General features: G+C 40.0%; 1 protein-coding gene across 1 annotated transcript in view; it reads left to right on the forward strand.

Moving 5' to 3' along the window:
• Positions 1-27,732, forward strand: part of ARHGEF28 (Rho guanine nucleotide exchange factor 28) — a 101,259-nt gene that overhangs the window by 60,631 nt on the left and 12,896 nt on the right. Inside the window, exons 15-34 of the mRNA XM_059492108.1 lie at positions 417-549; positions 927-982; positions 2,474-2,525; positions 3,054-3,201; positions 3,311-3,432; positions 4,309-4,449; positions 4,913-5,163; positions 6,063-6,185; positions 6,578-6,695; positions 7,568-7,822; positions 8,704-8,780; positions 9,422-9,600; positions 10,267-10,361; positions 11,232-11,414; positions 14,000-14,131; positions 14,760-14,842; positions 18,220-18,258; positions 18,348-18,395; positions 20,194-20,673; positions 22,822-23,122. Coding sequence (XP_059348091.1) covers positions 417-549; positions 927-982; positions 2,474-2,525; positions 3,054-3,201; positions 3,311-3,432; positions 4,309-4,449; positions 4,913-5,163; positions 6,063-6,185; positions 6,578-6,695; positions 7,568-7,822; positions 8,704-8,780; positions 9,422-9,600; positions 10,267-10,361; positions 11,232-11,414; positions 14,000-14,131; positions 14,760-14,842; positions 18,220-18,258; positions 18,348-18,395; positions 20,194-20,673; positions 22,822-23,122 — 3,016 coding nt within the window. The remainder of the gene's footprint in view (positions 1-416; positions 550-926; positions 983-2,473; positions 2,526-3,053; positions 3,202-3,310; positions 3,433-4,308; positions 4,450-4,912; positions 5,164-6,062; positions 6,186-6,577; positions 6,696-7,567; positions 7,823-8,703; positions 8,781-9,421; positions 9,601-10,266; positions 10,362-11,231; positions 11,415-13,999; positions 14,132-14,759; positions 14,843-18,219; positions 18,259-18,347; positions 18,396-20,193; positions 20,674-22,821; positions 23,123-27,732) is intronic.

Below are 27,732 nucleotides of genomic sequence, written 5' to 3' on the forward strand. Positions count from 1 at the left end.
TATCTGCAGAGGCATGAGCTATATACATGTGGAAGATATATACAATGCGTACAGTGAATGATCAGCACTTCTAAAATTTTGTTTCCTGTCCCTCCTCTCTTTTTAGATTTCTAAATGTATTTCTGCCAGTCTTCCTTGATAATGCTTCCAGGCCTAGCTGCCAGTGAAAAAAAGGCCTATGTGATTTTAGAGCTTTAGCAGTATTGGGTATAAGAGTACAGTATGCTGTTGCAAGTCTTCCAGGACAGGAACTAAATATTCTACTATCATTTGGTTAGATAAGGGAATATTTTTTTAATTTTTAAGATTGAATAATTTTTATTTAAATAATTATTTATTTAATTTTAAAAATTTATTTATTTATTTATTTATTTATTTATTTATTTATTTTCCTGCCTCTGTTTTTGGGGATGAAGACAAAAAGTAAAGATACCAAAGATAAGGAGAAACCAAGCAGGCACAATTTTACAAATGGGACTTTCCCAGGAGTTATCCCATGTATGGTCTGCGAAAAGGCCCTCCTAGGAAAGGAGTCACTGCAGTGTTCTTGTAAGTAGCTGCTGGCTTTTACTTGTGCATTTACAGTGCTCTAAGTGCTGTTCTGACATCCTGGTTCAGTGTGATGTTTGAAACCTTGTCATCATTTGGATGTACCTGCTTTATGTAATGAGCTGAGGTTGACAAGGGAGAGGGAGGAAGGACAGCAGGTAACAGATTCAGAAAGACGTGTTGATCTCCTAGCCCTAGCACATTAGGCAGAAACTTCCTTCTAGCCTATATCTGTACTCAAAGAATCCTGAGGATCATTTTAATAAGTGAATATCGAGTTTTCTCTGAAAAAGGGAAAACTGAAGCCTCAGAGTACATTTTCTGCAGACTGGGGACCTTGTTTGGTGCCCGGCTTTGAAACATACCTTCTCTTTCAGATTGCAGTGTGATTGTGCATAAAAGCTGCAAGGAGTGCGCTCCTGTGTGCACCAAGGTAACCTCCTACACTGATCTTACTAGAGGATACTTGCTTTCCAAGGGGCTGGAAACAATGAAGGAAAAAAGAAAATACAATTAGGCTGCCCAGCCCAAGCGTCTGTGTGTGAAGGGCTGCAAGGATGCTAGAATGGCTAATGTGAGCAACAGAGCAAGCACTGTTTGCTCTGTGTGCTTGAATAACAATTTTTACTAGGGGGTCAAAAAACAGTTTTACAAAGTGTTTGTATTTTTGAAGCTCAGACTGTGAAATGGTGTGCCTGGACGGTTACAGAACAGGTTGAAAAGAAAGGCTTCTCAAAACCTCAGAGAGAAAGTGCCCTTGTGTACGGGGGGGATTTCATATGTTTGGAATAATGGAAAGCAGAGACGGAAGGGGCTCTGACCGGTGACCTCATCTAGCTCCCCACCCTTGGGCTGGCTCTCTTCTTGGTAACAATTTGGTCAGATGTTTGTTCTAGGTAGCAATTTGGGCAGATGTTTGTTTCACCCATTCTGGGAAATCTCTGGAGGAGGAGACTCCACAGCTGCCTGCCTAGGCAATTGCTCCCAGTGTACAGCTGCTTCTGAGCAGGGCAAAACCAGCACTGGAGCTGATGGATACTACCTTAACAGTTAAGAAGGAATGCATGCATGGTGAGGTTATCATAACAAAGGCATAATCTTGAAAACCGGGTGTAAGGCTACTGCCCTCAAGCAATAAAATGGGACTCAAAGAGAAATGTGCCACAATGATGCAGGTCATTTTTCACATTTGTGGAGCATGTCTTTCTGGTGTAGCTGGGTTTTGCATCATGGTGGCTTTCAAGGAGAGCATGATTCCATACTGATTCTACAAGCCTTAAACTACATAAATCAAGCTGGTTTAATTTTGTTTATAATTTTCACGTCATGGTCTTGCACTAATTTCTGGGAAACTTTAGGCATTAAGACTGCTGAACTGACAGCTTTGGTTCCTGGGGATGGTGGGTTACTTGCAAGATGACACAAGAGCCCGCAACTCATCTCAGCAAGAATGCAGTGCAGGAAATGTTCACTGACACACCTGAAGTGAAGTATATGCCCAAGTACAGCAGGCTTTTAGTACAGATTTTGCAAAAGTCCCCTTTGGAAGGGGGAACGGTTCTGCTTTTGGTACCCATGCTTCAGATAGTGTACTACCACAAATGCTTTGATCTTATTTGAGTATGAAGCCCTGAATGTGCACTTTTCTTGCAGCCTTTGCAGCCAATACTCATATAGAGAAAGTAGAACATTGTAACTCAGTCTGCTTAGAAGAAATAGTTATGTATTGTAGTATAAATAATATCCTACTTTGAATATTATTATCTATCAGTGACTAATAAAATTAGTTATTGGAATTAATTAATACCATAATTTAGGACCACTTTCTTGTAGCCCTTTGTGTGATGGTGTATGTGAATGAGTTACTGACTTGACTGTTAAATATATTATCAGCTATGTGATTTCAAAAAATTCTTTTTTTCAGAAATCCCAGGAGAAATACCATAGTAGAAACAAGGTCCAAGTTGGTGTAACAAGTAAGTATAAACCTAGCATTTCTAAGGTAGGCCTTGATTAAAAATCGTGGGACTGACAGCATGAACTTTCCCATGTAATTTCTCTGTTTCTAATTTTTCTTTCAATATCTGTAAGAAAGGGCACACCCTTCCTTCTACTAAAGACACACTCATCTTCTATTAAAATGAGTATGAATTTACTATACCTTCAGTGAAAACAACAAAAAAAGTAGCCAGTTCTGTCTACGACATTTATCTTGTGCACAAGTATTCATACACCTATAGAGGATGTATGATTTGAGATTATTTCTTTATCAAGTGATAGTCACTCTGGGGCTATTCCATATTGCCAACAGGCTTATTTTTATATTGTGTGATAGAGCATTGAGGTCATGTACCTTGGCAAGTGGGCATTCTTGATGTCTGATGTAGGTCAATGTGAATACCAGATAGCATCTCTCAGTATAAGTGTGCTGTTGGTGACATACGCTGTCAAACAATGACAAACTCAATGTTTCTCAAAATGTTGCATTGTGCTTTGCCTCGCAGATTCCCTACCTGGAGACATTTCACAGATGGTGCTGTCCTCAGTGCATCCTTCTTTCTCAGTGCCTATTGGACTGTCTCCTGGAAAGAGGGAAGCCTCACAACAGCCCTACCTCTTGTCCAAAAGTGTCCCCAGTGCCAGTTTGGAAAGGTAGAGGGGCAGATGCCAATGGACTATGCTAAATACATCCTTCAGGGTTTCTAGGAAGATTTAAACCATGAAATAAATGTGGGTTTTTGTAATTTTATTTCTGCTCTAGAAGAGCTACACAATTTTCTGGACAAGACTCTGAGACTAGCACCTGGAAGTCCAAGTCACAGTCTGAAGAGATGTTACAAGCATTAGGGACCTTTTCTTCAATGGATGCTTTTATGATGGAAGGTGAGAATATTGCACAGATGTTGCATCTTATAGCTAGTATTGGAAAGTGAAAACCAGAAAAACTCCTTAGCTGATTTAGGAAGACACTTCATCTTCTCAAAGAAGAGCACTTACTTTTGATAATTACATTTGCATCCCTCTTTACAATGATGAAATCAAACACATTAATCTTAAAAATGAACTTTTCCTTTCTTCCTTGTAACTAACTATTTTATAACTTTTGGAATATTTTAGTATGCTATTACCATTTTAAAGTAATAGGGATAAATGTACTGGCATCCTTTCAGAAACAGAACAGTAATACACTTTTCTTTTGCACTCATCCAGATAACTCTGCTGACAGTGTCCATTGCAAATTGTAAACCTGCAACACTTGTATTTCCTCAGTAGCCCAAATTCTTAACTCCTGATAATAAGCTGTGCTGTTACAATAGCTGCATAGCCTTATGAAGCAAATAGAAATTGATTTTTTGTATAGCTAGGTGTGAGACTGAATTTGAAAGCTGAAGGGCTTTCACTCACGCAGGATGGTGCACATACCACTCACTGGACATCTGGTATTGGAAATGTTGAATTTTATTTTTAAATTTTAAAAGGTTTATGCAAGCAAAGAGTTATAAAAATGATTTGAGGAAAGAAGAGTGTTTTTTACCTATTCTCCTCCCCTTCTGTCGCAAAAGCAATTCAACACTTTGGTAATAGTATTCACATCTGGCAAACTTTGCTGTAGTAAAGACAATGCCAGCATTTGCAGAAGTCTTACCTGTGATGTTCATCTGTGTGATGTGTTCCCTATGTGAATAGATCTACATGTGCCAAGGGACTTCCCTTACTCTTTGTACGTGTGGTGTTAAAGAAATACAAATTTTGTCATAGATGATGTGGATTTGTCTCAGTGGACTGATCTCTGCACAGATGCAGAAGAGTTTGAGGCAGACTCCTGGAGTCTTGTTGTGGATCCAATGTTCTGTAGCAAGCAAGAAAAGGATGTCGTCAAGCGGCAGGATGTCATATTTGGTCAGTATTTCAAAGCTGTGTGTAGGTTTAAACGCTATTTGGTGTATCAAATAGAGAGGGAACCTACATGGTTTATGGCCAGAAGAATGAGTGCTTCAACTCAAAACAATACGAAGGTTCAAAGAACATTTTTATCGCAAAGTATGTCTCCTAAACTAAGGAAATTTATAGTAGTGGCTACCAGAGACATACCTAGCCTGTTCACAGAATGGTTGAAATTAGAAGGGGCCTCATCTGATCCTCAGCTCAAGCTATTAAAACCACAGCTTGTTCAGTGGGATACAGAGAGAATTGTGTCAGAGCCAGATAAATTAAGTCTTCCTGCTGACATAATTGATTTGGTTTGAGGCTCACACCCAAAAAGGAGTTATGACTGTGTATTTGATAGAGTAAATTCTGTCTTATAAAGTGTGCAGAATATTCAGGGGATTACTACACTATCCTTTTTTCTTTTATACCACAGAGCTGATGCAAACAGAAGTACATCACATCCATACCCTGTTCATTATGTCTGAAATATTCAGGAAGGGGATGAAGGAAGAACTGCAGCTTGACCACAGCATAGTGGACAGAATATTCCCCTGCTTAGATGAGCTACTGGAGGTGCACAGGCAATTCTTCTGCAGAATGAAGGACAGGCGGCAGGAATCATGTACGGCAGGGAGCGAGCGTAATTTTGTCATCAGCAGAATTGGAGACATCCTTGTGCAGCAGGTAGAAGCATCAGTTCTGTTAATCCTTTAAGTGCTCAGAGTTCCAAATTTAAACAGTTTTTTTACTCCAAAACTTCTGTGCGCAAGTAGACAATTATGGTTGCTCAAAAAGATTCAAAACCTGTCCTCCCCTGATTATTTCAGGGTGAAAGAACAATGCGAAAAGATATCATTATTGTGACGTAGCTGTGTGAACTTGGGGTGAGTGACAAGGGAAGTGATGAACTTGGTCATGTTTGCAGTAGAAGGCTTCTGTCATACTACGGACTGCAAAAAATGGAAGTAATGGATTCACTTTATCAGCTGAGGAGAGATGTGAAGAACTGATGATGGAAACTACCCATTAATTTCGTGCAGTAATCTGGCATCCCAGATCAGTTACATCCCAGGATACTGCTCAGTAAGGAAGGTGTGGTTGCAGGGTGTTTCCTGTGGCTGAAAAATAGCTAACTGATGGCTTGGCATTCACACCTCAGTTCCTTGTGAAAGGGAGGTGTCGCTTTTCACCTTCCATCAGTCTTTTTTAACTCCACTAAATAAAGAGCTGAGATGTTAGTTTATCGAGAAACAATGTGGAGATGGGACAAAAGTAAATGAACCTCAGAGGGTTGTGTTTGAAAAGAGGTGAAGGAAATGCTGTTATAATGTTCTGGCTGTTACTGGCAAGAGTACAGTGTAGGTTGCTTGTGCTCTCTCCAGCCTGCGTTCCTCTTCTTGCTCCTAAAAACAGCTAGCATATTTTCATTCTGTAGTGACAGGCCTACAGACAGGTTAGTGAAATTCAGAGAACTTGATAAACCCTTAATGTAAAAGTTCCCAATTTGTACAAAATTCACTAGTTAAAATTCAGTTTCCTGTTAGATAGAATGTTGAGCACAATCCACTTATGAATTTCTTCAGTTTTCAGAGGAAAATGCAACTAAAATGGAGAAAATATACGGAGAGTTTTGTAGCCATCAGAAAGAAGCTGTTAATCTCTTCAAAGAGCTGCAACAAAACAAGAAGTTCCAGAATTTTATTAAAGTAAGTTAATGTGGAATCATGAGCACTACTGACAAAGTGCTCAGGAAAAAGTTACATAGCCATTACTTAGATTTAGGGTTGGAATTATATTCAGTAACTCACTTTAAATGGCTAATAAAAATGGCAAAAGTTTTTTTCTCCTTAACTAGTGAGCTGATAAATCACAGTTTTCTTTCAAATTTTAGAATGCTTTGGCATCCAGTGTGTATTACACACATGTTCCTGTTACAGTATGCCTCATCCCTCAGCACAGCAACTGTTCCTTGGGGATGGTTCCAATTACCCAGCATTTGTTTTAACTTATTCTAATGCTTTTAGATCATATTTCTTATTAGTCAATTGGTGGTTTAATATGCATTTACTACCTAAGGTATATATTTACATTTGTGCAGCTGAGAAATAGCAACCTGTTGGCACGACGCCGAGGAATCCCTGAATGCATTTTGCTTGTCACCCAGCGAATCACCAAATACCCTGTTCTGGTTGAAAGGATATTGCAATACTCAAAAGGTAAATAAAAGCTAAAGTGTAGCTTCATGTCTGAAATCCTAGCACAATTCTAACATAAGGAATTTGCACAGCTACAATATCACAAAAGATTAAATTTACTGCTCTGTAGAGATACAACCAGAGCAACATAAATACCTACTGCTCAGGCAAATGTCACCTGAACAGGGCTGTCTGGTCTATATAGGTCTTGTCTATCTTCTAGGTGAAGATTTCTGATATTCCAGCCAGGTAGGCCATAGAAGTCCAGAAGAACATACTTGTTTTAGGAAAAGACCTTAACTGAAGTATGTGAACTAGCTCAGATACATGTGTACCTTTGGAATTTATTCTGGAGGAGCTTTTTCTAAGTAGGGCTGGGCAAACATTTTGTAAATTACTCTCTGTTTTTTCAGGCAAAGCTTGAATGCCTCTGGAACTTAGTATAACTTTCTACAATTACTATTAACTTACAGATATTGCCCCCTAAATGGGCAGTAAATAAGCATTGTAGAAAGCTGCATATACAATGCAAATCCTTTGTACTTGCAATCCTGTTTCAAAGGTACTTTGTCTAGCCAGAAAAATAATATGCTATATGATTTACTTGGCCACTGATTTATTTTTTGAGTGCTCACACCTCATAAATATGTCAGAAACTATTCAATGTGTTTTTTTGGCTAATGAATAAATCTGAGGTACTGGCCATCTTTTAATAGGTGAGTCAAAGTTATATACCTCTAATAATTCTAGTAAAATGGTTGCAAGGTTCAAATTTAAATTGATAAATTTATCAATTGAGTTTTGCATCATGCTGTATTTGCATCAAGGAATTATATCTTCTCTTGAAAATGGTGACTAGTGTCATGTTGTTTATTTTTTTTTGTTTCATACAGAAGGAACAGAAGAACATAAAGACTTGTGCAAAGCCCTTCGTCTAATTAAGGATATAATAGCAACAGTAGATTTGAAAGTGAATGAGTATGAGAAAAAGCAAAAGCTGTTGGAAATTCTTTGTAGAACTGAAAACAAAACATACACAAAGCTGAAAAATGGCCATGTTTTTAGGAAGCAAGACTTGATGAGGAAAGAGAGGATACTTCTTCATGAAGGCTTAGTGTATTGGAAGACAGCGACTGGTCGGTTCAAAGGTATTTCATCTGAGCAGTAAAGTCCTTTAACTCTTTATTTGCAAATAACATTCAAAGACTGGTTAAAGAGTGAAAATACTTTCTTGTGCTATATTGAAAATAAGAATGTCTGAGGTAATGGTATTGCCAATTCTGGATGATCAGTTCCAGAAGCTGTGAGTAAACTGTGTAAGAACACAAATTCACATACAATACCATTTGCATTTCTTCTTCCAATCCCCTCCTTCAAGTTTTTTGTTTTTCAATTTCATTTCATAATATAATGTTTTCACTTGTACATTTTATTGTTCGCAGTATTTGCCATTGAAAATAGCTTATTAACAATTCAGTGGTAATGAGACATCCGTAGTAGAAAAGAAATTCTGAAGCCACAATTGGCTGGAGCACAATTTTTACACGCAAGCTCAGATTTTGATTTTTGATGTTAATCATGTATTAGGGTTTGGGCTTTTTTTTAGGAAAAAACACTAGTACAGTTTTTGCTGTACAACTTTATAAAGCTGTCTCTTGATCATTATTCTAGAAATGCTTTTACCAGTGTAATTCTGTGCTGTGAGTTACAGCACAGACAAAGCAAGGTTATTAAGATAGTCTTTGTCAGGCTTAGGGAAGTTGTACTGCTGTTGGTGCAAGGATTTATTTTTTCCCTGGGCCTGTTGCAGCATGGTGCACTGTCCTGGGAGATATCAAGCAGGGATATGCAAGTGCTTCATGCAGACCATGGGCTAATTCAGATATTTCCTGTTTAGTTTGCTGTAGGATTCTACAAGATATTTCTTCATCAGGGCTTCTCCCTTTATTTTAAAAAGATAAAGTAAGAATCTAACACTGATTGCACTAATTTTAACTAAAAGCCATTATTTTCCATTTCTCATTTTAAGACACTTTAGCTCTGCTTCTCACTGATGTACTACTGTTCTTACAAGAAAAGGATCAAAAATACATCTTTGCAGCTGTTGTGAGTATATTATCAGATATTTTAACACAAATGTTGCACATTTACTTGTATCTTTCTCAAAACTTAGGTCGTTATCCAGCTCATTCCCACATAACTTATGTTTTTTCTAAAATCCTGGTATTGTATGTCAGTATATAGAAAATTTAATTTCTTTTTAAAAGTAAATTTTTTGTGGAGAAGGATAAAAATAACAGAAGTTTATCTTTAATATTGTGCCTTACATGACTGTGAAGGTGGGAAGTAATGCAGGCTCTTTCAGCTGACTAATACAAATTTTAAATTTTGTTCCATAAAACAAACAGAAGAACAGTTTTTACTGAAAATATAGTAGTAAACACACATAAAAGACATGAAAAGTCATGGAAAGAAGTTCCCAAACTATATAAATACAAATATTATATGAATATTGTGTCTCAGTATCAGTGAGCCTCTGAGATTTTCTTTTGAGCACATATCTAGTGCTTAATTTGTTTGTTGACAGTGTAACATATTTTCAAGAATAGTTTAAAAGAATGTCTGATTACTCAAAACTTTCAGTAGTCTGACTATACCAGAACTAGTGAAAACTCATGTTTTTCCTAGAGTGTGGTGTTTTATAAGAAAGTAATTTATTATGTGTGTGCTTTGACTGTTTCCTGCAGGACCAGAAGCCCTCAGTTATCTCCCTTCAGAAGCTCATTGTAAGAGAGGTAGCCAATGAAGAAAGGGGGATGTTTCTCATCAGTGCTTCATCTGTGGGGCCTGAGATGTATGAGGTTCATACCAGCTCCAAAGAAGAACGTAACAACTGGATGAGGCATATTCAAGAGGCAGTGGAAAGGTAGGGAAAAAGGGGTTTGGTTTCCATGCTGGTAGTCCAAAGCAGATGGGAGGTTGGTTGGATATTCATGGCAGGATGTTCTTTGTTCTCCATTGTACTGGGTCTATCTGTGAATTTGGGTTTTCCTTTGAGCTCAAGGTGCTAAAACCTCTTAATCACCCAATCACCCCTGCAATACTTCCATATTCCTCCTGGTTTCCCACTGAATCAACAGACCCTTTCTGTTCCTCATTAGACATCCATTTTACCAGCCTTCCCCCACCTTTGCCTTTGGCACTGTCTGCCTTCCAGGGTCCTGCAGGTGTCCATACAACCATTTTGAGGAAATCACAATTCATGCCTGTTATCTTGGCATCAGGTCATTAAGAATGGTGGGGAAAACATTGCTTCTGATGGGCCCAAGGTTCTGCTTGGGACAGCAGACCTGTGGGTGTGCACCAGCCACTCTCTCTGCTCAGTGCAGCCGTACCAGAGTAATAAGGAGTCCTTCAGTCTGCTTGATGTCCACTTGATGCTTCTTAAAGAGGCAGACAAATGGCATGCTTCTGGATTATTGCAAAAGGTGCTGGTGTTGTGTTCTGTTTATTGTGAACAGAATATTGTATTGAAGATGAATATATAATGTGCAGATCTTGCTTTATCCACCTTTGTCTTTTATCTTTGAAGTTGTCCAGAGGAAGAAGAAGAAGTAAAAATGAGTGAATCAGATGAGGACAGACGTATTGCTGAGGCCAAGGCATACAGAATTCAGAAATATCAAGGTGTGGTACCCTTTCCTGTTGCTCTGAGAGCTCCAGCATCCTCAGCATTCAGGATGAATTAGTCATGCACCTATACTGGCTGATGTGTTCAAAATGGCTCAACAGGCAGAATCAGAGCAGAGACAGATGAGGTGGTCTGATGGTATAACGTAAGTGTAGTAAAAGAGAATGTTTTTTCAAACACTTTAGTGTTTTTGCTACATTTCTGTAACTAAAAAATAAAAGTAAAAATTGATGTTTTCAAAACAAACACTGAATTTCACAGATTAGCATCAGGACCAAGTAGTTCTGGGTTTGTGAAAATACCTTGAATCTTCGAAATTGTGTGGCTTTGTGCTTGTTTATGGCACTTTGTCCTTTGCTGCTAATATTTTTATCTGCAAATATAGCTAATAAGGATAAATTCTGGTTCCTTGATGCCCCTACATCTTTATACTGCAATGAGGAGAGAAATTGCAGCAATGTCTGTCCTATTGAGAGCCACATCCTCTGCTGAAAGTAGGTGCTCTCTGAGGTTGAGGCCCTGAGTTATTAGCACACATGAGCCAAGTGCTTTTCCAGGAGGTAGAACTAGCAGGTTGCTGTGAGACAAGAGCAGTAATAAGGGCCAGAAAGGGCAGCCAAAGGCACCTCATTGGGGTAGGGCTTTGGCCTAGACTCTGCAAGGGTATATGTTAGTTTTCATTTGGACAGACTGTGGGATGAACTTGGATGAGTTTGGGTCCTGGCCACTTAAATGAAGCTTAACTTGAATTAGCACTTCCTACATGGCATAAAGATTAGAAAGGTGAATGGGGAGCGTGCTTTCCCTGCAGCATAAATAATGACCACAGTTTTCAATTTTTGCACTGTTCAATTTTTGGTTGACAGAATCACTGAGTAACCAGGACCAGCAAATCTGCAGTTATTTAGAAGAAAAGTTGCGTATCTATGCAGAACTGGGAGATATGTGTGGGTTTGATGATGTCCATGTAGAACCTCACCTACTTATCAAACCTGATTCCGGAGAAACTCCACAGGCTGCTTCACTGCTGGCAGCAGCACTCAGAGAAGGTGAGTTTGCACTGGAAGAATGGATTGGTGGCTCTTCATGTGGGCAGATATTTTAAGGTAACCAAGTGCAGACATGTGGCCTTGTGTTGCAATTCTGCCAAGTCTCAAGAAGTGGCAGTGTCAAAAATTGCCAAAGGGCATAGAAAAAAATCTGCTGCATTTATTGTTGTCAGATACAGGAGATGGTACCTGCCAGATTTTAAAATAGCGGATATGTTTAGGGCATATCATCAAATATGCAGGCAGGGGCGTGGTGTTAGGTTCTTAGCTGTCCTCACAATACAGCTCTGTGAAGCACAGCAGGGGAGAAGCTTGGATGCTGTATGATATTGCACCTGGTCCCCAACTTTCACCTACCTTGGCTGATTTTGATGTCACTTCAGAATCTTGTATGTTCACCTACAGAGCAAATCAAATTTCTACCAAGAAACACCTGCCACAATTGCTGTAGGAGCCCTCATTTCTGCCTGCTATCTCACAGGATATTGGTAGATGGCCGCACCATCTATAGTGCTGTCCTACAAAGGAAGGAAGGGAATGGTATTTGTAGATACCTTCCCTAGCTGGATCTTCAACTAAACTTCTCCTAAACTTAGTGGAAAGGAGCACTGGTAAACAGAGTCCTGATTTTAGCATCACCTAAATTGGGAACTGTGTGCTACTAGCAACATTTCAACCTATAAATCAGTGGAACTTGGTCTTCATCATCATTATAAAGTCAAAGAGCATTTTATTGATAAAATTGATTAAATGTTTGTGTAGGGTAGTAAGTAAGTCAGTGATGAAACAGAAAATACTTGAAATGGAAGCCTATACTTATTACACACCTTATTCTACCCACTTCTGTACTTTTCGCTTTCTCTCACGCTGTTGTTGATGTTGATGATGTCTTGGATTTCGGGACTCTACAACACTTTCTGTGATCTTACAGTTGTTTACATTATAGACAAGTTGTGGGGATCATTTTCCAGGATGGAAATACTAAATTCCTGAGCTAATAGCAGGCTCTATGGGAATAAAGCATTGCTTACAGTAGACAAAGACAGAATTACACAGTACTTAAGCAAATTAGGTATACACAAATCCATGAGATGAGATTGGATAAATCCAAGGCTGCACAGCAAGCTGGCCAATGTCACTGTGAGGCTGTCTTCTGTCGACTTTGAAAGTCACAGTGATCAGGAGAGGTTCCTGATGACTTGAAGAAAGCAAGCCTCACATTCCAAGAAGAAATATATAGAGAGCTAAAAAACAGTCAGTCTCACCAGCATCTCTGAGATAATTCTCCTGGAAGGCATTTCCAAGAACCTGAAAGACAGGAAGATGATTTGGAACAACTGTCATGGATTAATTAGGGCAAGCTGTGTCTAACTAACCTGACAGTTTTTAAGGTGAGAAAAGGGTGCATGTTGGTTACCTTGACGTTTCTCAGACCTTCCACACTGTTTGCACTGTCTGTAGTGTGCTTACATCTGAATTGATGTAAACTGCTTAACTGGGTGGAAGACAGGCTGGACTGCTGGGCTGAAGGGGTCAGTTGTATGACATATGACATCCAGTTGGTGTCATGTTATTACGGGATTCTTTTAGGGGGTGTATCCTGACACCAGTAGTGTTCAACACTTTTAGTAATGCAGTTAACCTCAGGATTGAGTACACTCTTAGCAAGCCCATGACTGTTATGGCAAGAGGTGGAGCATTCAGTGAGCTGGAGAGACCCCTACAGATGGGGAAAATGGTAAGAGGTACACTTAGACATTTGACAAAGAAAAATGCAAAGTCCTGCATCTCCAGTGATGTAATCCTGCATGTTGGTACAGACTGGACACTGATGAGCTGAAAAATACCTTTGTAGAAGTGGACCTGGGAGTGCTACTCGACAGCAGGTTGACCATGAGGCAGCAGTTGCCCTTGTGCCAAAGATGCCCAACTGCTTCCTGGCCTGCTTCAGTAGGAGGAGAGTTGCCCGCAAGTTGAGGGAGGTGATTCTTCCTCTACTTAACCCTGGCGAGTCCTGTCTGGGCTGTCATGACAAATGCTGCACTTTCCCTGGCCAAGGGAGACATTGACAAAGTAGAACAAATCCAGTGAAAAGCACCAGAATGACTAGAGGGTGGGAGGGCATGATGTCTGAAGACAAGCTGAGGTGGCTGGCTTGGTGGGATCTCATTTCTGTCCACAGCAGCTTAATGGGAGGATATAGAGAAGCTGGATTTTTGCAGAGGCACATGACAATAAAAGAACACATGGACAAGAGACAGTAGTCCTGTGATGAAACACAGGTAATTCCAATTAACTAAAATTAAAAATGAAATGCTATGAGAGTGTTAAAAAATTGGAACAGATTGCTCAGAGAGACTTTGAAGTTTCCATCTTTGGAGGCATTAAACGCTTGTTGTGCAACACTCTGAGCAACACAATTTAGACTGACCAGGTTTCAGTGAAGTGCAGGACTAGGTGACCTCTGAAAGTCCCTTACAAGCTAAATTATTCCATGTTCAAACATTTCTATGTCATTGAGAGCATTCATGCAACTAAGGAGCTATTTAAGGGATGTGTGTAATTCTGCATGTTTTCCTCTTTAGTTGAAAGTCTCCACACTGCTGTAACAACCTCACAAGTGAGTGAAACAGACATATCACCAGAGGAAAGTACTGAGGAATTAAGTATCAAGCATAGATTTGCTACCAATGAAATATTGGAATCTGTTCTGGGTGGTGAGTAAACTTGGATGCTTTTACATCTTTAGATTGCTAAAATAATTGATACCAGACTGGTTTTTTGGGAAGCCTCCATGGTTTAGGACAGAATCAATAGAAAATAATGTAATAGAAGTTGTCTTTGGGCAAATGCTCAGGTAGTGTAAATTGTTACATTGCTTTGTTGAAAGTACACTTTCTTGTCATTGTTGTTAAGCTCTGCACCAAGTCTATGTTGCAATATAGGCCATTTCTCGTATTGTCAGGAGGGTTGAAAACTGGGATTAATATTCCAATAATTTCAGCTGCAAAGGGTGGCATTAATTTCTCACAACAAATTTGTGACTAAAGTTGTGTAAAAAACATTGCTACAGAGCATTTTTAGTGTTATGGTTACACTTATCTCCAACCTTTCATAAATGAAACAGTGCTAATTTGTATGGTAGGAAAACTGAGTTGAGCCATGTGTGCCATCATGGCTTGCAAATTAGTTTTTCCCCAGCCTAGGATCCATTATGTAACTACAAACTATAAAAATCACTTTCTCATAGTCCTGAGTAGCTGTAGAAAAGCATGCTCTTGTTTTTCTAGTCAATATATGCTTTGATACCTTTCTTATGAATTTTCTTGGGGCTTTATTTGTTAGATGCAGAAAGAAAAGAAACTGAAGAATCACCAGAAATTGATCTCAGTGTTGAAAAGGAAATGGCAGGTGATCTTAAGGATAAGGTATTGCAAACAGTTTTTCTTCCTGCATTGCACACAGCAGTCTGGGCACTGTGCATGTACATGCTATTCAAATTTTTATGGGGATTTTCACTCAGATCCAGGTAATTCAGTGTAATAGAGGTCACAGCAATTGATAATAAAATCTTAAAAAGCAGCCATAAACAATCCAAGCACAGAACGATTTTTCTGCAAGGCTTAAGATCAGTGAGTTGTAATAGCAGGCAGTGTTTTCAAACCACTTGTATGGGCTGTTCCTGTTCACAGGATGATGAAAGTCTCCTACAGTGACAGAGTCCTCAGCTAATGCAAGGAACACTTGTGCATTGGAAAAACTTTGTCCTCAGAACAAGCACCAGATAGGATCAATGTTTTTACACCATCTTGCTTCAGAATTTGAATCAAAACAGAATAGAGCAATTAGAGAATAGAAGAGAAAGTGCCCATTTTTCAAAGTCCTATAGCTAATAAGCAAATCTGGGGAGAAAAGCAGAATCAAAAATCAGTTCTGGGCAAGACTAGGAATGACAAATTTTATGTAGCAGTGGAGTGTTGGAGTAAGCAACATGAATTACTGTGTGAAAATAAAGTGAACTGTAACAACGTAATTCTTAGGTGGAGAATAAGAATCGCAAAAGGAATAAAGGGGAGAAACAAAAATGTAAGATACAGACTTTGAAATGGAAAGAAAACTTTGCTGAAAAGTTTAGCACTAACATACTGTATTTGCATCAGGTCTGAAAGAGGGCTTGTGTGCCCAAAACCTTGTGTTTGTTTGTTTTCTATATTGAGAATACTCTTGCTAATACACTAATCTCTCTAGTGCTAAGCAAATATATATGCTTAGCACTAGATCATCTTACTTATCAGAGTGCTGATAGAAGGGAGCAAGATGAAGAATGTGAGTGGAAAAAATTATTTGAAAACAAAGTGAGGGAGCAGGTGAAGAGGAATAGAACCTAGAGAGGGTGGAGGGGCTCAGATATAGCCGGCTAAAAATTGCAGAATCTCTACATGAAAACTTTGCCATTGGGGTTATAGAAAAGGTAGAGATGGGCTTTTTTCTTTTTCAGAAGTGTGCAGCAAAAGGATTACAAAAAAGGTAGAGATGGGCTTTTTTCTTTTTCAGAAGTGTGCAGCAAAAGGATTACATTTTGCATTAGGGAAATTACAAGTTGCAGCAAGGGAAATTATGAGTGTATATAAGGAAAAAAAAATCAGTGCAAGGATGATCAAGGAGCAATGCTTGTCCAAAGAGGTTGTGGGGGTCTCTACCATTGGAGGTTTCCTGGATTTGACTGGAGAAGGCCTTCAGCAAGCTCCTCTAACTTTGAAGTTATGCCTATTCATAAAGCTGGAGGGACCTGCCTTCAACCCTTCCACTCTAAGTCATCATCCTGTTATTTATGGCCTATTTTTTGGGAAGGCATGTATCACATCTTCTGATATCATGTCAGAATCAGAGTTACCAGGAGGTGGCAGAATGAGCAAAGAAAACAAGCAAGGCAAGGGCTTTCCGGAGAGGTGGATGTGCCGTCCCAGGGTTGTGGGGTGACGGCTCTGAACTCAGACCAACTAGCTTGGAAAAACAGGAGCTGGACAGGGGGCCAAGAGCTCCCAGCTTGGAGGTTAGATGCTGACTAGATACTGGAAGGAAGAGCATTGTCCTTGCAACGTGAGGGCTCCCCAGTGGGCAGCTGTGAGAAGTGATCCCCGTCTTGTCTCCCCTGCTCCTGCCTTTTAAGTGTATCTGCCCAGGCATTGTTCAAAGCACAGCGCAGCCTGCCCTGGAATCTGACCATCCTCATCTCTCTGAACCAAGGTGATCAGGAGGAGAGGCAGAGAGATGGCCTTCAGCACATTCAAACACCTGAAATTACTGCTTCACTCCTAGCTGGACTTGCAGGGATGTGCCAGCTCAGCTAAGCCTTCCTCAGCCTCATGTCCTAGCACTCAAGTGGTGCTGCAGTGAGGGGACCATGGGCACTGGGACTGGCCACTTGCAACTCCTTGGTCAAGCCAATACCAGACAAACCTTCCCCCTGTGCGCATCCATTTTCAGTTAAAAAGAGCTTAAAAACCTGAGGGAAACCCTGCTCTTGTTCAGTGCACAGGCTCTCCCTTGTTCACTCTTCCTCACCCTTCCAGCATTATCTCCTTTCTCTCCCTCCTGGCCCTGTGCTGCCTCCTTACCCACTGCACACCCTACAGCTAAGGAGGAGCAGAGCTATCTTGAGTCCATTGTTGTGCTGCACAAAGACATCCACACAAAATACTCAGCTTTCACAGGAGAGCTGAGCTTTTCTATGGCTTGGGGATACAGTGAGAAGGAGGAGGTTAAGATGTGGAGGGGGAGTGGAAGGAAATACTGAAGAGATATAATGAGAGAAAGAGTAGTGGAGGAAATGATGCAGCTGGTACTCCCTTTGCCTCAAGGGTGTCTGTGCTGGATTGTGTTTAGGGGGCTGGTCTTTCTCATTTTCATTTTCAGTTATTGCATCTAATGTAGCAGATGCTTTGCTCTCTGTGGCGGAAAATGAGACTCAGTAGAGAACTTAAGAGAATCAGAGAGAAAAAAAATATTCCCCAAACTCTCGTCAGCTTCTTTGAAAAAAAAAAAAAAAAAAAGGAAAAATCATACAGGAAGTCTTGTCAGTGTAGTCTCAGAAGGGATTGTATTTGAAACAGTTCTCACCATTTCATCTTATCTTTCTCAAAGGAGCTGTTCTTCATGCTGAAGGGATTATGGGTAGCTTCACCCCATAAATTTTGAGAACTTCTTAGGAAAAGGGAGCAGGATGGAAAGTGTGAAGCAGATGTGCCTTGCTGCAGCAGAGGACAGTAGTGACCATGCTGGTGCCTTTTGTAGCATGTACTGGGCATAGCATCTCACAGGGTACCTAAGGCATTTTTTGTGATCCAATAACATGCCTTCATGCTAGTTTCTTAGTACATTATTATCTCTAATTTTGAAGATTCTTATGCTGTTTTGTCCTACTGTAATTAATCTTAACCTACTGGGCTGTATATACAGAAATCTGTATACAACAGATATATAAAAACTCTCAAGTAAACAAAGAATGAATTGAAATGTCTTTTCTGTGTAGCATTACTCATAAGGGATTAAAATTGTAGATGAAATAGTTTAATTTGTACAGTTGTGTTCAGAATCTCTAGTAATTTCCATGGAAACTCCATTATTGATGTATTATTAGTCTTCACAGATTGTTGTTTTTGCCTTTTTTAATATACCCACATAAAGGGTTGACTCAGTACACATTTCCTAGCCACATGTCCCCACTAGTTTAAAAAAAAATTAATTTGATGATACAACTTTAAAATTTAAAACAACTTTTTAAACCTACATGTGTTTATTTTAGGGAGCAAATATGAATTTTTCAGAATCTACAGGGACAGAGGTAAGTTAATTTAAACTTCAGACAGAATGTAGTAATTATTTAGTTAACAGTGGTCAAACCTTTGAAAATCCTTCTCTTTTATTTTCTAGATTGTACAAGCAATCCAGAACTTAACCCGTCTCTTATACAGCATGCAGGTGACTACTCCACTACTAACTTCAGAGAGTAATTAGTTTGTCCTAATAATTTACTTTTAAAGAATTGTTTTCATGTTGTCCTACTTTTAGACATTATGTTAATTGATCCTGATCTCTTTTGACTGTTGCATAAGTTGTCACAGGATACAGTTTTATTCTACATCAATGGTAGGTTTCTTTTAAGACCTGAATAATACTAACCTGCTTGGAGATCAGTCCCTCCTCCCAAAAGAGGATGTCTCTACAGTCCAAAAACCTAGCAGGAAAATAAAATGATGGCTCCACTTGAGCTGATGTCATTCCACATACAGATTTCTGAAATTATAGTTCAAAGAATTGAAAAAAAAATTGTATTTTGATTAGACTGTTCTCCTGGCTAGTAATCAGCAGTAATTTGGCCAGGTAGCTCAGGTAGCAAACTCAACCCATTTTAGGTGCTTAAATCTCACTTACTTTGGGCCTTACTTACTTTATTACTTACTTCACTTACTGTAGGGCCTTAGTATGAAGTATTTATCTCGTTTATGCTAAGCTTGAATATCTTAACTTACTTCTTCTTATTTAGCTGCACTTTTATAATTCTATTTTTAAATGTTTCACCTAAGTATACCTAATTTTTAGACCCTATTGCCCTTAGCATATTTCATAATAATCCTGGAAACCTTGTGCTTAGAAGTTAAGTGTATTGAAACAATACAAAAGCAAAATGAAAATCCTGTAATTCACGCAAAAAATTTTGAGTAATTGAAAAACAAATAGGGACAATAAAGTAAGGTTAGGATAATGCCTTAACTGCTCAGACCATGAATGAACAGTCAGGTGCTGAGAAACAAGCATAGGATCTTGTCTTGTTTACAAATCACTGGAACTGGCCCAATACTGGAGGAAGAGTGAAGAAAAGTGCAGATGTTACATTGCATGAAGTAAAAAACTTTCTGGGGTGAACAGCATGTGGCAGTGGCGCTATGTGAGTTCTCTGGGAATGTCTCCTGAAATAGATTCCCATGTCAGTTTTTAAACATAGTGCAATAAGTACCTCAGCAGATCTAGGGTTTTCTTGCTTTTCTTTCTTCTTAATCCCAGCTATTTGTTTTTGCGTTACTGGAGGATGTCACAACCTTTATTGCAAACAGTGTCAAAACATCCTTGTGACGAATGGAATATAGAACTCCCGACTGTAAAATAGGAACATCAAACCTGAAACCATTACCATCCTGCAGGTTTATGCTTGCACTGACACCTCGGTCAGGTGTGTGTAGTGGTACAGTCCTGGTGACATGGCTGTGTCGGTAGGTGCCGGTAGGACTGGCGTTAGTTGGACTGCAGTGTTGCAGGTTAGCAAGGAGAGCCTTAAAGACACAGTGAACTCACTTGGAAACAGTACAGTTTTATGTGTAGAAGTCACAGCTGTGTTAGGAATACTTGGGTGAATATAGCATTCCCAATGCCTTATTGCACTCTTCAACCATGAAATATCATTTTTCCTGTGTGTCTTTACATCCTCTGACAGAACAGGACCCCAGCTGTAATTGAAGTGCATATGCACAGCTGTAACATAAACATGTATTATAATACTAAGTGTAAACCAGAAACTTTTAAAAAAGTGCTCAAAAAAGTTGAGTTTTATTTTAGAAATACCCCTATGTAAAGGCATTATCGCACAATTTTATCTATTTCCTTGAGGAATAACCTCCCAAAAAAGTTCCAGCATTTTAATATAATGATTCTATGTAAAAACACATAAATGTATTAATGCTGATATTTAAACATTTATGTCTGATTTTGTTGTGGTGTCTAGGCAGCACTGGCTATCCAGGAGAGCCACAAAGAGCTCCATAGGTTACTACTGCAAGAGAATGAGAAGACCAGTCGGAGCCATGGTTCTCGGCTGAACCTCATTTTGGAACAAGAGAAATATCAGAATGTGGAAAAACAAAGGGTGGAACTGGCCAACATAGACAAAACGAGGCAGCAGTTCCAGCAAGAGCAGCAGCGGTGGCTGCGAGAATGCGACCAGCGGCAGCGGGAGCAGGAGGCGAGGGCGAGCTGGCTGGAGCAGCGGGAGCGGGAGTGCCGGGCCCAGGAAGAGCTGCTGGAGCAGAGCCAGCAGAGCCTGGCGCTGCAGCTGCACGAGTACCAGCAGAGTCTGGAGAGGCTCCGGGAGGGCCAGAAAATGGTGGAGAGGGAAAGAGACAATGTGAAAATGCAGAAGAAACTCGTGTGGCACTGGAAGCATGGTCAGCAAAACGACCTCTTTTCACACACAGGGGACTATGAGGTTTGTGCTTCCCCATTGTAACTATACCCCTGACTGCATTCCTAGAAACCTGCCTTGACGAATAGGCCAGGATCTCTGGGTTTTGTTGGTTCTTAAAGTAACGAGTGAGCATGTGGGAAGCTGAGATTCAGGCATATCCTAGCGTTTTCTTTGAATGTCATGAAGTTTAAGCGAGGAAAGTGCGAAGTCCTGCCCTTGAGAAGGAACAACCCCATGCATGGGTAGATGCTGGTGGTCACCTGCTGGAAATCAGCTTGACTCTCTACAGCTACCTGAAAGGAGGTTGTAGCAAGATGGGAGTCAGCCTCTTTTCCCAGGCAGTGAGTGAGACAACCAGGGGAAATGACCTTGAGATATGACAGGGAAGGTTTGATTTGGACATTGGGAAGAATTTCTTTGCTGGCATTGAAACAGGCTGCCTAGGGAGGTGGTGGGGTCACCGTCCCTGGAAGTGTTCAAAAAGTGACTGGACATGGTAGTTAATGGTATGATTTTGTTGATGTGATGGTGGTGTGTTGGGTCAAAGGTTGGACTTAATGATCTTGGAGATCTTTTCCAGCCTTTATGATTCTATGATTCTGTGAAAAGGACTGGAGTCCTAGTGTAGAATATAAGCAAACAACGGGCCCTTCTAAAAGGGTGGTACATAGTGTCCAGGGCTGCTCTGAGTAAAGTAATGCTAGTAGGTCAAGTGAGGGGATCCTTCCTCTCTGCTCTGGACACCCCTGGAGTCTGGCTCCCCCAGTACAAGAAAAGCACAGAGCTTGGGGTGGAGAGGAGGCAGAGGCAGGAGGATGGGTGTCTGGTGAAGTGCCTGTTTGAGAGGCACTCTCCAGTAAGGAAGGCTGAGACTGTTCAACCTGGAGAAGAAATGGTTCTTATTAATGGGGATTCCTTATTAATGGGGGTTCCTTTTAGTGTATAAAAACACCTAAATGGAGGTTCTAAAGGAGATGGAGCAAGGTTCTTTTCAGTGGCACCCAGTGACAGAACCAGAGGCAATGGGCACAAACAAAAACACCAAAGATTCGTTTTGAACATCAGAAAACTATTTTGTCTTGTGGGGGTGATGGAGTCCTGGCACAGGTTGCCCAGGGAAGTTGTGGAGTCTCTGTCATTGGAGATATTTCAAAAGCCACCTGGATGTGGTCCTTGGCAATTGTCTCTATGTGGCCCTGCTTCTGCAGGGGGGTTAGATCAGATGACTTCTAGAGGTCCTTTCCAACCTCAACCATTCTGTGATTTTAAGCTAGATACCTAGAAAACCCAAAGTTAGGCAAGTGTTTCTTAAATTGAGAAGACAGAAATTATAAATATGAGAATCTATGTTTTATTCTGCTTTACTACTGTGTTTGTAAGACCCATTGTGTCTCTGCATCTTGTAGAAATATTTAATTATTGTAATGCTTAAGCATATACATATAACTTAATGAAGTTTTTGGTTGCTGTTTTTTTTCCTGGACCACTAGCTCCAGGGAGGAAAAGGTGCACCTCCAGGAGTAACAAACATCAGGCTCTTGTTAACCCCACATATCAGGCCCTGCTGTCCTGTTCCTTGAAACAACCAGCCCCCTAGGGGAAGAGGTTGGTGTGTGGCACCATCTCTGACAGTATAAACCCTTGGAGATGTTTATTATTTGGGGGTGCAATTTAAAGTAGCCCCAAAACTGCTTAAGTGTTTAATAATAAAAATGATTAAGTTTTTATTGAGGTTGAAGGGTGCAGTCTGCCTCTGAACTCAGCTGTCTGGGTGCTCACCGGCCAGGTAGGTCCTCATCTCTAATACCTGCTTCGTGGTTGTGGTCTTGATTTCCATAACTGTTCTCTAAAGTACCTGAAAATCAAAACATTTTGTCTGGCTTTTCCACGTATGGAAAGCTCACTGACCCAGACAGCTTCTTTTTCCCCTCAGGTTCTCGTTTTCACAAGGCATTCTGTAGAGCCTTTCTTCAAGCCATCACCTCCATAATTTTTCAGCTGGCAACTCAACCATAACCATTTGGCATCTAAGATTGTGCCCGCCTGAGGGGTTAAAGGATTGGCCTCTGACCTCCCCCTTTTCATCTGGCTTTTGTGAACACAGTGTGTACATGACTTACCCATATATGCTTGCTAGCCCAAACAATTGGTTTTTTTCTCTTTCTGCAGATAATGGGACATAATCAATTGGACAGCTTACATGGTGAAAATGCATTCTACTTCAATGAAGCTGTAGTGTGTGTGTCTCTCAGAAGAATCAACAGATCAAATTCTTCTCTCGTTTATGAGGACGGTGTGTATGGGATGAATATCTCAAATTCTGATGTAGCAGGGACTAGTGAAAATCAGATGGACCTCAAAATGGACACTTCTTGTCAGCCAGCATTAACTAGTGCACTGTGGAAATCCACTAGTCCTTACCAGCAGATGTCTTTTTCCTGCAAAAGCAACAAGGATTCCTTTAATAATGGTAATTAATATTTTATTTAATTAAGAAGTAGTACAGGCAGTTTGCCCCCTCTCTGGCTGAATAGTCCTAGGAACAAAGCTTAGTAATAGCAGAAGCAAGAGATTTTGATAAAACAGTTGCATGTCTCTTTGCAAGATTTTTCATGATAGGTGAGAAAAACAGCAGAACAAAAATACAGAAAATTACTGAAAAACCCCATGAAACTCCTTTTTGTGTCTGCATAGTAGTACTCAGAATGTGTTTTTCTCTCAGTCTTTTCTCAACGCTTTTTGACTTATTTTTTTGTGAGCAGAAATCACTCTTTGTCAAGTGTATTTTATTGATTCTTTGAGAACATATGTGCATTACTTGATGGTTTCTGGTTAAAATAGCTTTTGATTTCCTGTCTTAGGATGACAGTCAGTGTTCGAACACCTTTTCTTACTTCATTAAGGAATGAAAATATCTTGAAAGATCTGTGGACAGACAGTGGTATCTCTTCTAAGGAATAATGTAATGTTTGAATAAGTTACATCAGTAACTCTTACTGCCTTACCGTTCTTTATTCCTGCATTTTACCAGTACCCCCAAAGATATGTAGGCTGCATGGCAGTTACTGATGGTGGCTACCAAAATGGGTGGAAGAGGCTGCCTATCTGAGCACTGCATGCACTGAAAATTCCTTGAAGGTCTTAAAAACTTATGAGAAACTCTAAACTATCTGGGGTTTATTTCTCATTTTGCACAATATTAGTTTTGATCTAACTTCTTTCATTAGTGTGAGTTGTAGACCAGGATGTAAAAACACAGCTGCTAAAAGTCTTGGGGGCCAACGGTGCACTTTTGGGGTAAGGGATTAAATGATCTGGTGGGGTTTTCTCCACAGTTGTGAAATTCAGGAGACGTGGCATGGCAATGCTGCAGCAGTGCCTGAGCTCCCATTTTTGTGCAGTTGGCAGTGCAGAATAACTTCTGTTGTCACACCAGCTTGCAGGTCACAGCAAAGACCAGTGGGCAGCAGAATTAGGAACTGAAAACATACACAGGCACAATGGTAAATTGTCTTACATCGGTGATTAAGGAACTTGCTCTTTAGTACTCCTTGTAATGAATTAAACAGACATCCAGTACAGCCTTACTAGTCTTTGGTATGTGGATTGCCAAAACAGCATGTTATAACCAAAGGTAGGGCAGGCTAGTCACATCACAACAATCAGCAAACCAAGCTGATTAGTATAAGAGATTAATATTTCTAAAAATGCCTAAATAAGTAGCCTGGTGAAACTCGTTCTAGTTTGGCTGCGGTTGTCATTTTAGTTAGTGTGAGTTTGAAAAGGAACACATATGTGGGTTTAAACCTCTCAAAAGTGGCTTAGCTTGCGCTGGCAGACATACAGATAGAAACTAACCAGATGCTTTCTGTTGAGCCCACATGAGAGCATCTCTTTTAATTAAACTGGCTTGTACCAGTTAAATTGCACTGATTCTGAGATAAGCTGGTGGAGCGTCTTTGTCTCAAGACACAATGGACCAGCTTTGTGTTCAGCTGTTGACAATGCATACTGTGTAGGCATCGTTATCTTGCCCAGGTGGCAGGGCACCAAGGCAGTCCCATCACTCTTGGGGACAAGCTCTGGCTCCAGAGCCCGCCCAAGAGGCCAGTGTGTCTGACCAAGTTGTGTTGGCAAAATGTGCAGGTACTGCCTGGGTGGTGACACAAGACACCTTATGCAAAGGAGCGAAGCAAATCCTTGCAGCATTCTGATGGTTCAGATGATGCTGTGAAGCCTACCACTGCATTGCTGGAGCAGGCAGGGCTGGAAGCCTCCCCTCAGAGAGATGTAACATCACATTCTATGGTTGCATTTATTACTGAGAAGGTGACAAGAATTTTATGCTCTGATCATGCAGTGCATGAGTCTGCATGATTCAGACTTGCTTCTGTCTTGCATCTGGACCACTGTACAGGGAGGGACTGGGGAATGAGAAGAGTGATGAATTTCCCCAAGGGACCATGCACGGGGAAATTATGCAAATCACTTGTTCCTAAGCAATGTCAATCAAATCGAACAATACAAAGATTTCATACTGGGAAACGGATTTTTTTTTCTTGAGTAATTTTGGACATGTTTTCTTCCCCAGAGAATTTAGCAGAGTTTCAGAAAATCTCCAACTTTTGCCTCCATTTTCTGACACCTCTGCAGGATATAGTCAGTTCCAATCACTTTGAAAGAAAGCCATCTTAAATTCAGTGAGGGAAAGAACTTAAAAGTTAGCTAAAATCATCAATATTTTCACATGGATGAATGTTTCATGGCATTTTTGTGTGTTTCCATGCATTTTCCACCTAGCTTTGTGTATAAAGTCTCATAATCATCTTTAAAAAAACATTCTTAAATAATTTGTCAACATAGAACTAAGAAACAAATACTGAGTATGGTTTACTGCATATAGCCATTCACCACATACATACATAGCCAGAGCTAATATATAGTTAAAGTTTTGTGTGCACACAAAAGAAATTTCTTGGGTTTGATTAATTTTCACAGAATTATTAGGCATTTTGTAAGAAGTCTGCTCAGTCAAAAAAACCCGCTTAAATTATTTAAAGAGAAGCACCATCTAAACTCGTTTCCAAGGAGTTAATCACACTGCATTCTACCATATATTAAGTGGTATTCAATTAAGCTTCATAAATATACAGAAATGGAAACGGCTACATTACTGTAGTGCATAATTTTCCATTCGTATTTCCTAAGGTAAGACATAGGTGTCTTCCCATAGCTAACATCATGATTATGTATCATTGTTCTATATGGGAGGGAACTTCAGTAAAGACCTTCAGGCAAGTTCCCACTGAACTGAAACTGGCATAAGTAACCTCACTGGAAAAGGTGTGTCAGTCAACAGGAGGAAAATGTGATTGAAAGAAAAATGTGTTAATGCTTTACAGTAATGGTTATGAAATTATCTGCATGAAAGAAGCAAGTACTTTGGCTAATTAGGAAGGAGGGGAAGTATAGGTTTTGTGTCAGACTAGACTGAGAATTGAATAAATTAGTGTTGCATTTAATTGACATGTCAAGTTAACTAGCCAAGGTGATGCCTGAGGATTTACCTATGAATTCACCTCTTTGATTTCTGGAATCAGGGCAAGTTTAATTCTTTTAAGCTTTGACGTGAATAGATTGTTTGCTGCTGCTACCTTAACTTCATTAATTCAGACACTGTAGTTGCAGAAATAGAATTGAAAAGTGATATATCTGGAAAACTGCTGAAACTTGAATGTGGGTTTTACCTAAGACATTTAGTATGAAGGATCTATACATGTGACACAATGATAAACAGAGTTTAAATCTTTATGGGGAACATAGGAAAACCTGTGATCTTCATAAGGAACCAAATGCAAACTCAAGGAGCAAAAAGAGGACTCTATTTGACTAATGTAATTTAAATATTTTTTAAAGGACAGAAATTTGTACATAGCTGAGTATAAACAAATGAGATTGCTTGATTTTGGAAAAATTATTTATTTATAGTGGCTTTCATCAAAGTAAGTGGTTTCTAGAGATGTAGAATATTTAATTTGCAACAGAAAAAGCAAAGATTCCAGAAACACTGTGTAGTATCCTGTAACTACATATAGTTTATATGAAATTTCCTTCCTATTCCCTAAGGCAGATTATGCTAATGGCGATTACTCTGTTTAACCTGATCTTAAAACTGTGTATCAGATTCATTTGCTTTGATTTCCCATTGTTAATTTAGACGGCATTTAGAACAGTGCATTTTTGTCTGTGCTGGTTTCATCTGGGGTAGAGTTAATTTTCTTCTCAGTGGCTGCTATGGGGCTGTGTTTTGGATTTGTGCAGAACACAGAGTTGGTAATACAGAGATGTTTTTGTCATTGCTGAGCAGGGCTTGCCCAGAGCCAAGGCCTTTTCTGCTTTTGGTGCAGCCACACTGGGAGGGACTGGGGGTGCTTGGCAGGCTGGGAGGAGACAGAGCCAGGACAGGTGACCCAAACTGACCAAAGGGATATTCCAGACCATGTGGCACCAAGCTCAGAGTATAAAGTGGGGACAAGAAACAGGAAAGGGGGGGACATTTGTGGTGATGTCATTTGTCTTCCCAAGTAACCATTTTGCATGATGGGGCCTGGCTCTCCTGTAGATGGCCGAACACCCGCCAGTGCATGGGAAGCACTGAATTAATTCCCTGGTTTGCTTTGCTTGTGTGCACAGCCTTTGCTTTCCCTATTACACTGTCTTTTTCTCAGCCCATGAGTTGTCCTGCTTTCACCCTTCCCCAGTCATTTTGGTAAGAAAGGGGGCTGTGTGGGTCTTGGTTTCTGGCTGGGGTTAAGCCACCACTAAGGCTTAGCTAACCGAAGTTGTGGTGTAATGGCATTGTATAAAAGTATCTGCTCTTTGTTTACATCAGAGAGGTTGAGAACAATAGGCCCGGCTCTTTTATCCTATTTGTGTTAAGGTGAATTTGTTGCAGTCAGGAATATATACAATGTAAAACTGATGCAAGTGTGATAAAAAATAAGTGAAATATGCTTTGCGCCCCAGTGTTAAAAAGCCATCTGAAGTGGTACAGGCTCTTTGTCTATGCTTCCAACTCAA

This window comes from Ammospiza nelsoni, chromosome Z (genome assembly GCF_027579445.1).
Source record: "Ammospiza nelsoni isolate bAmmNel1 chromosome Z, bAmmNel1.pri, whole genome shotgun sequence".
Classification (NCBI taxonomy): domain Eukaryota; kingdom Metazoa; phylum Chordata; class Aves; order Passeriformes; family Passerellidae; genus Ammospiza; species Ammospiza nelsoni.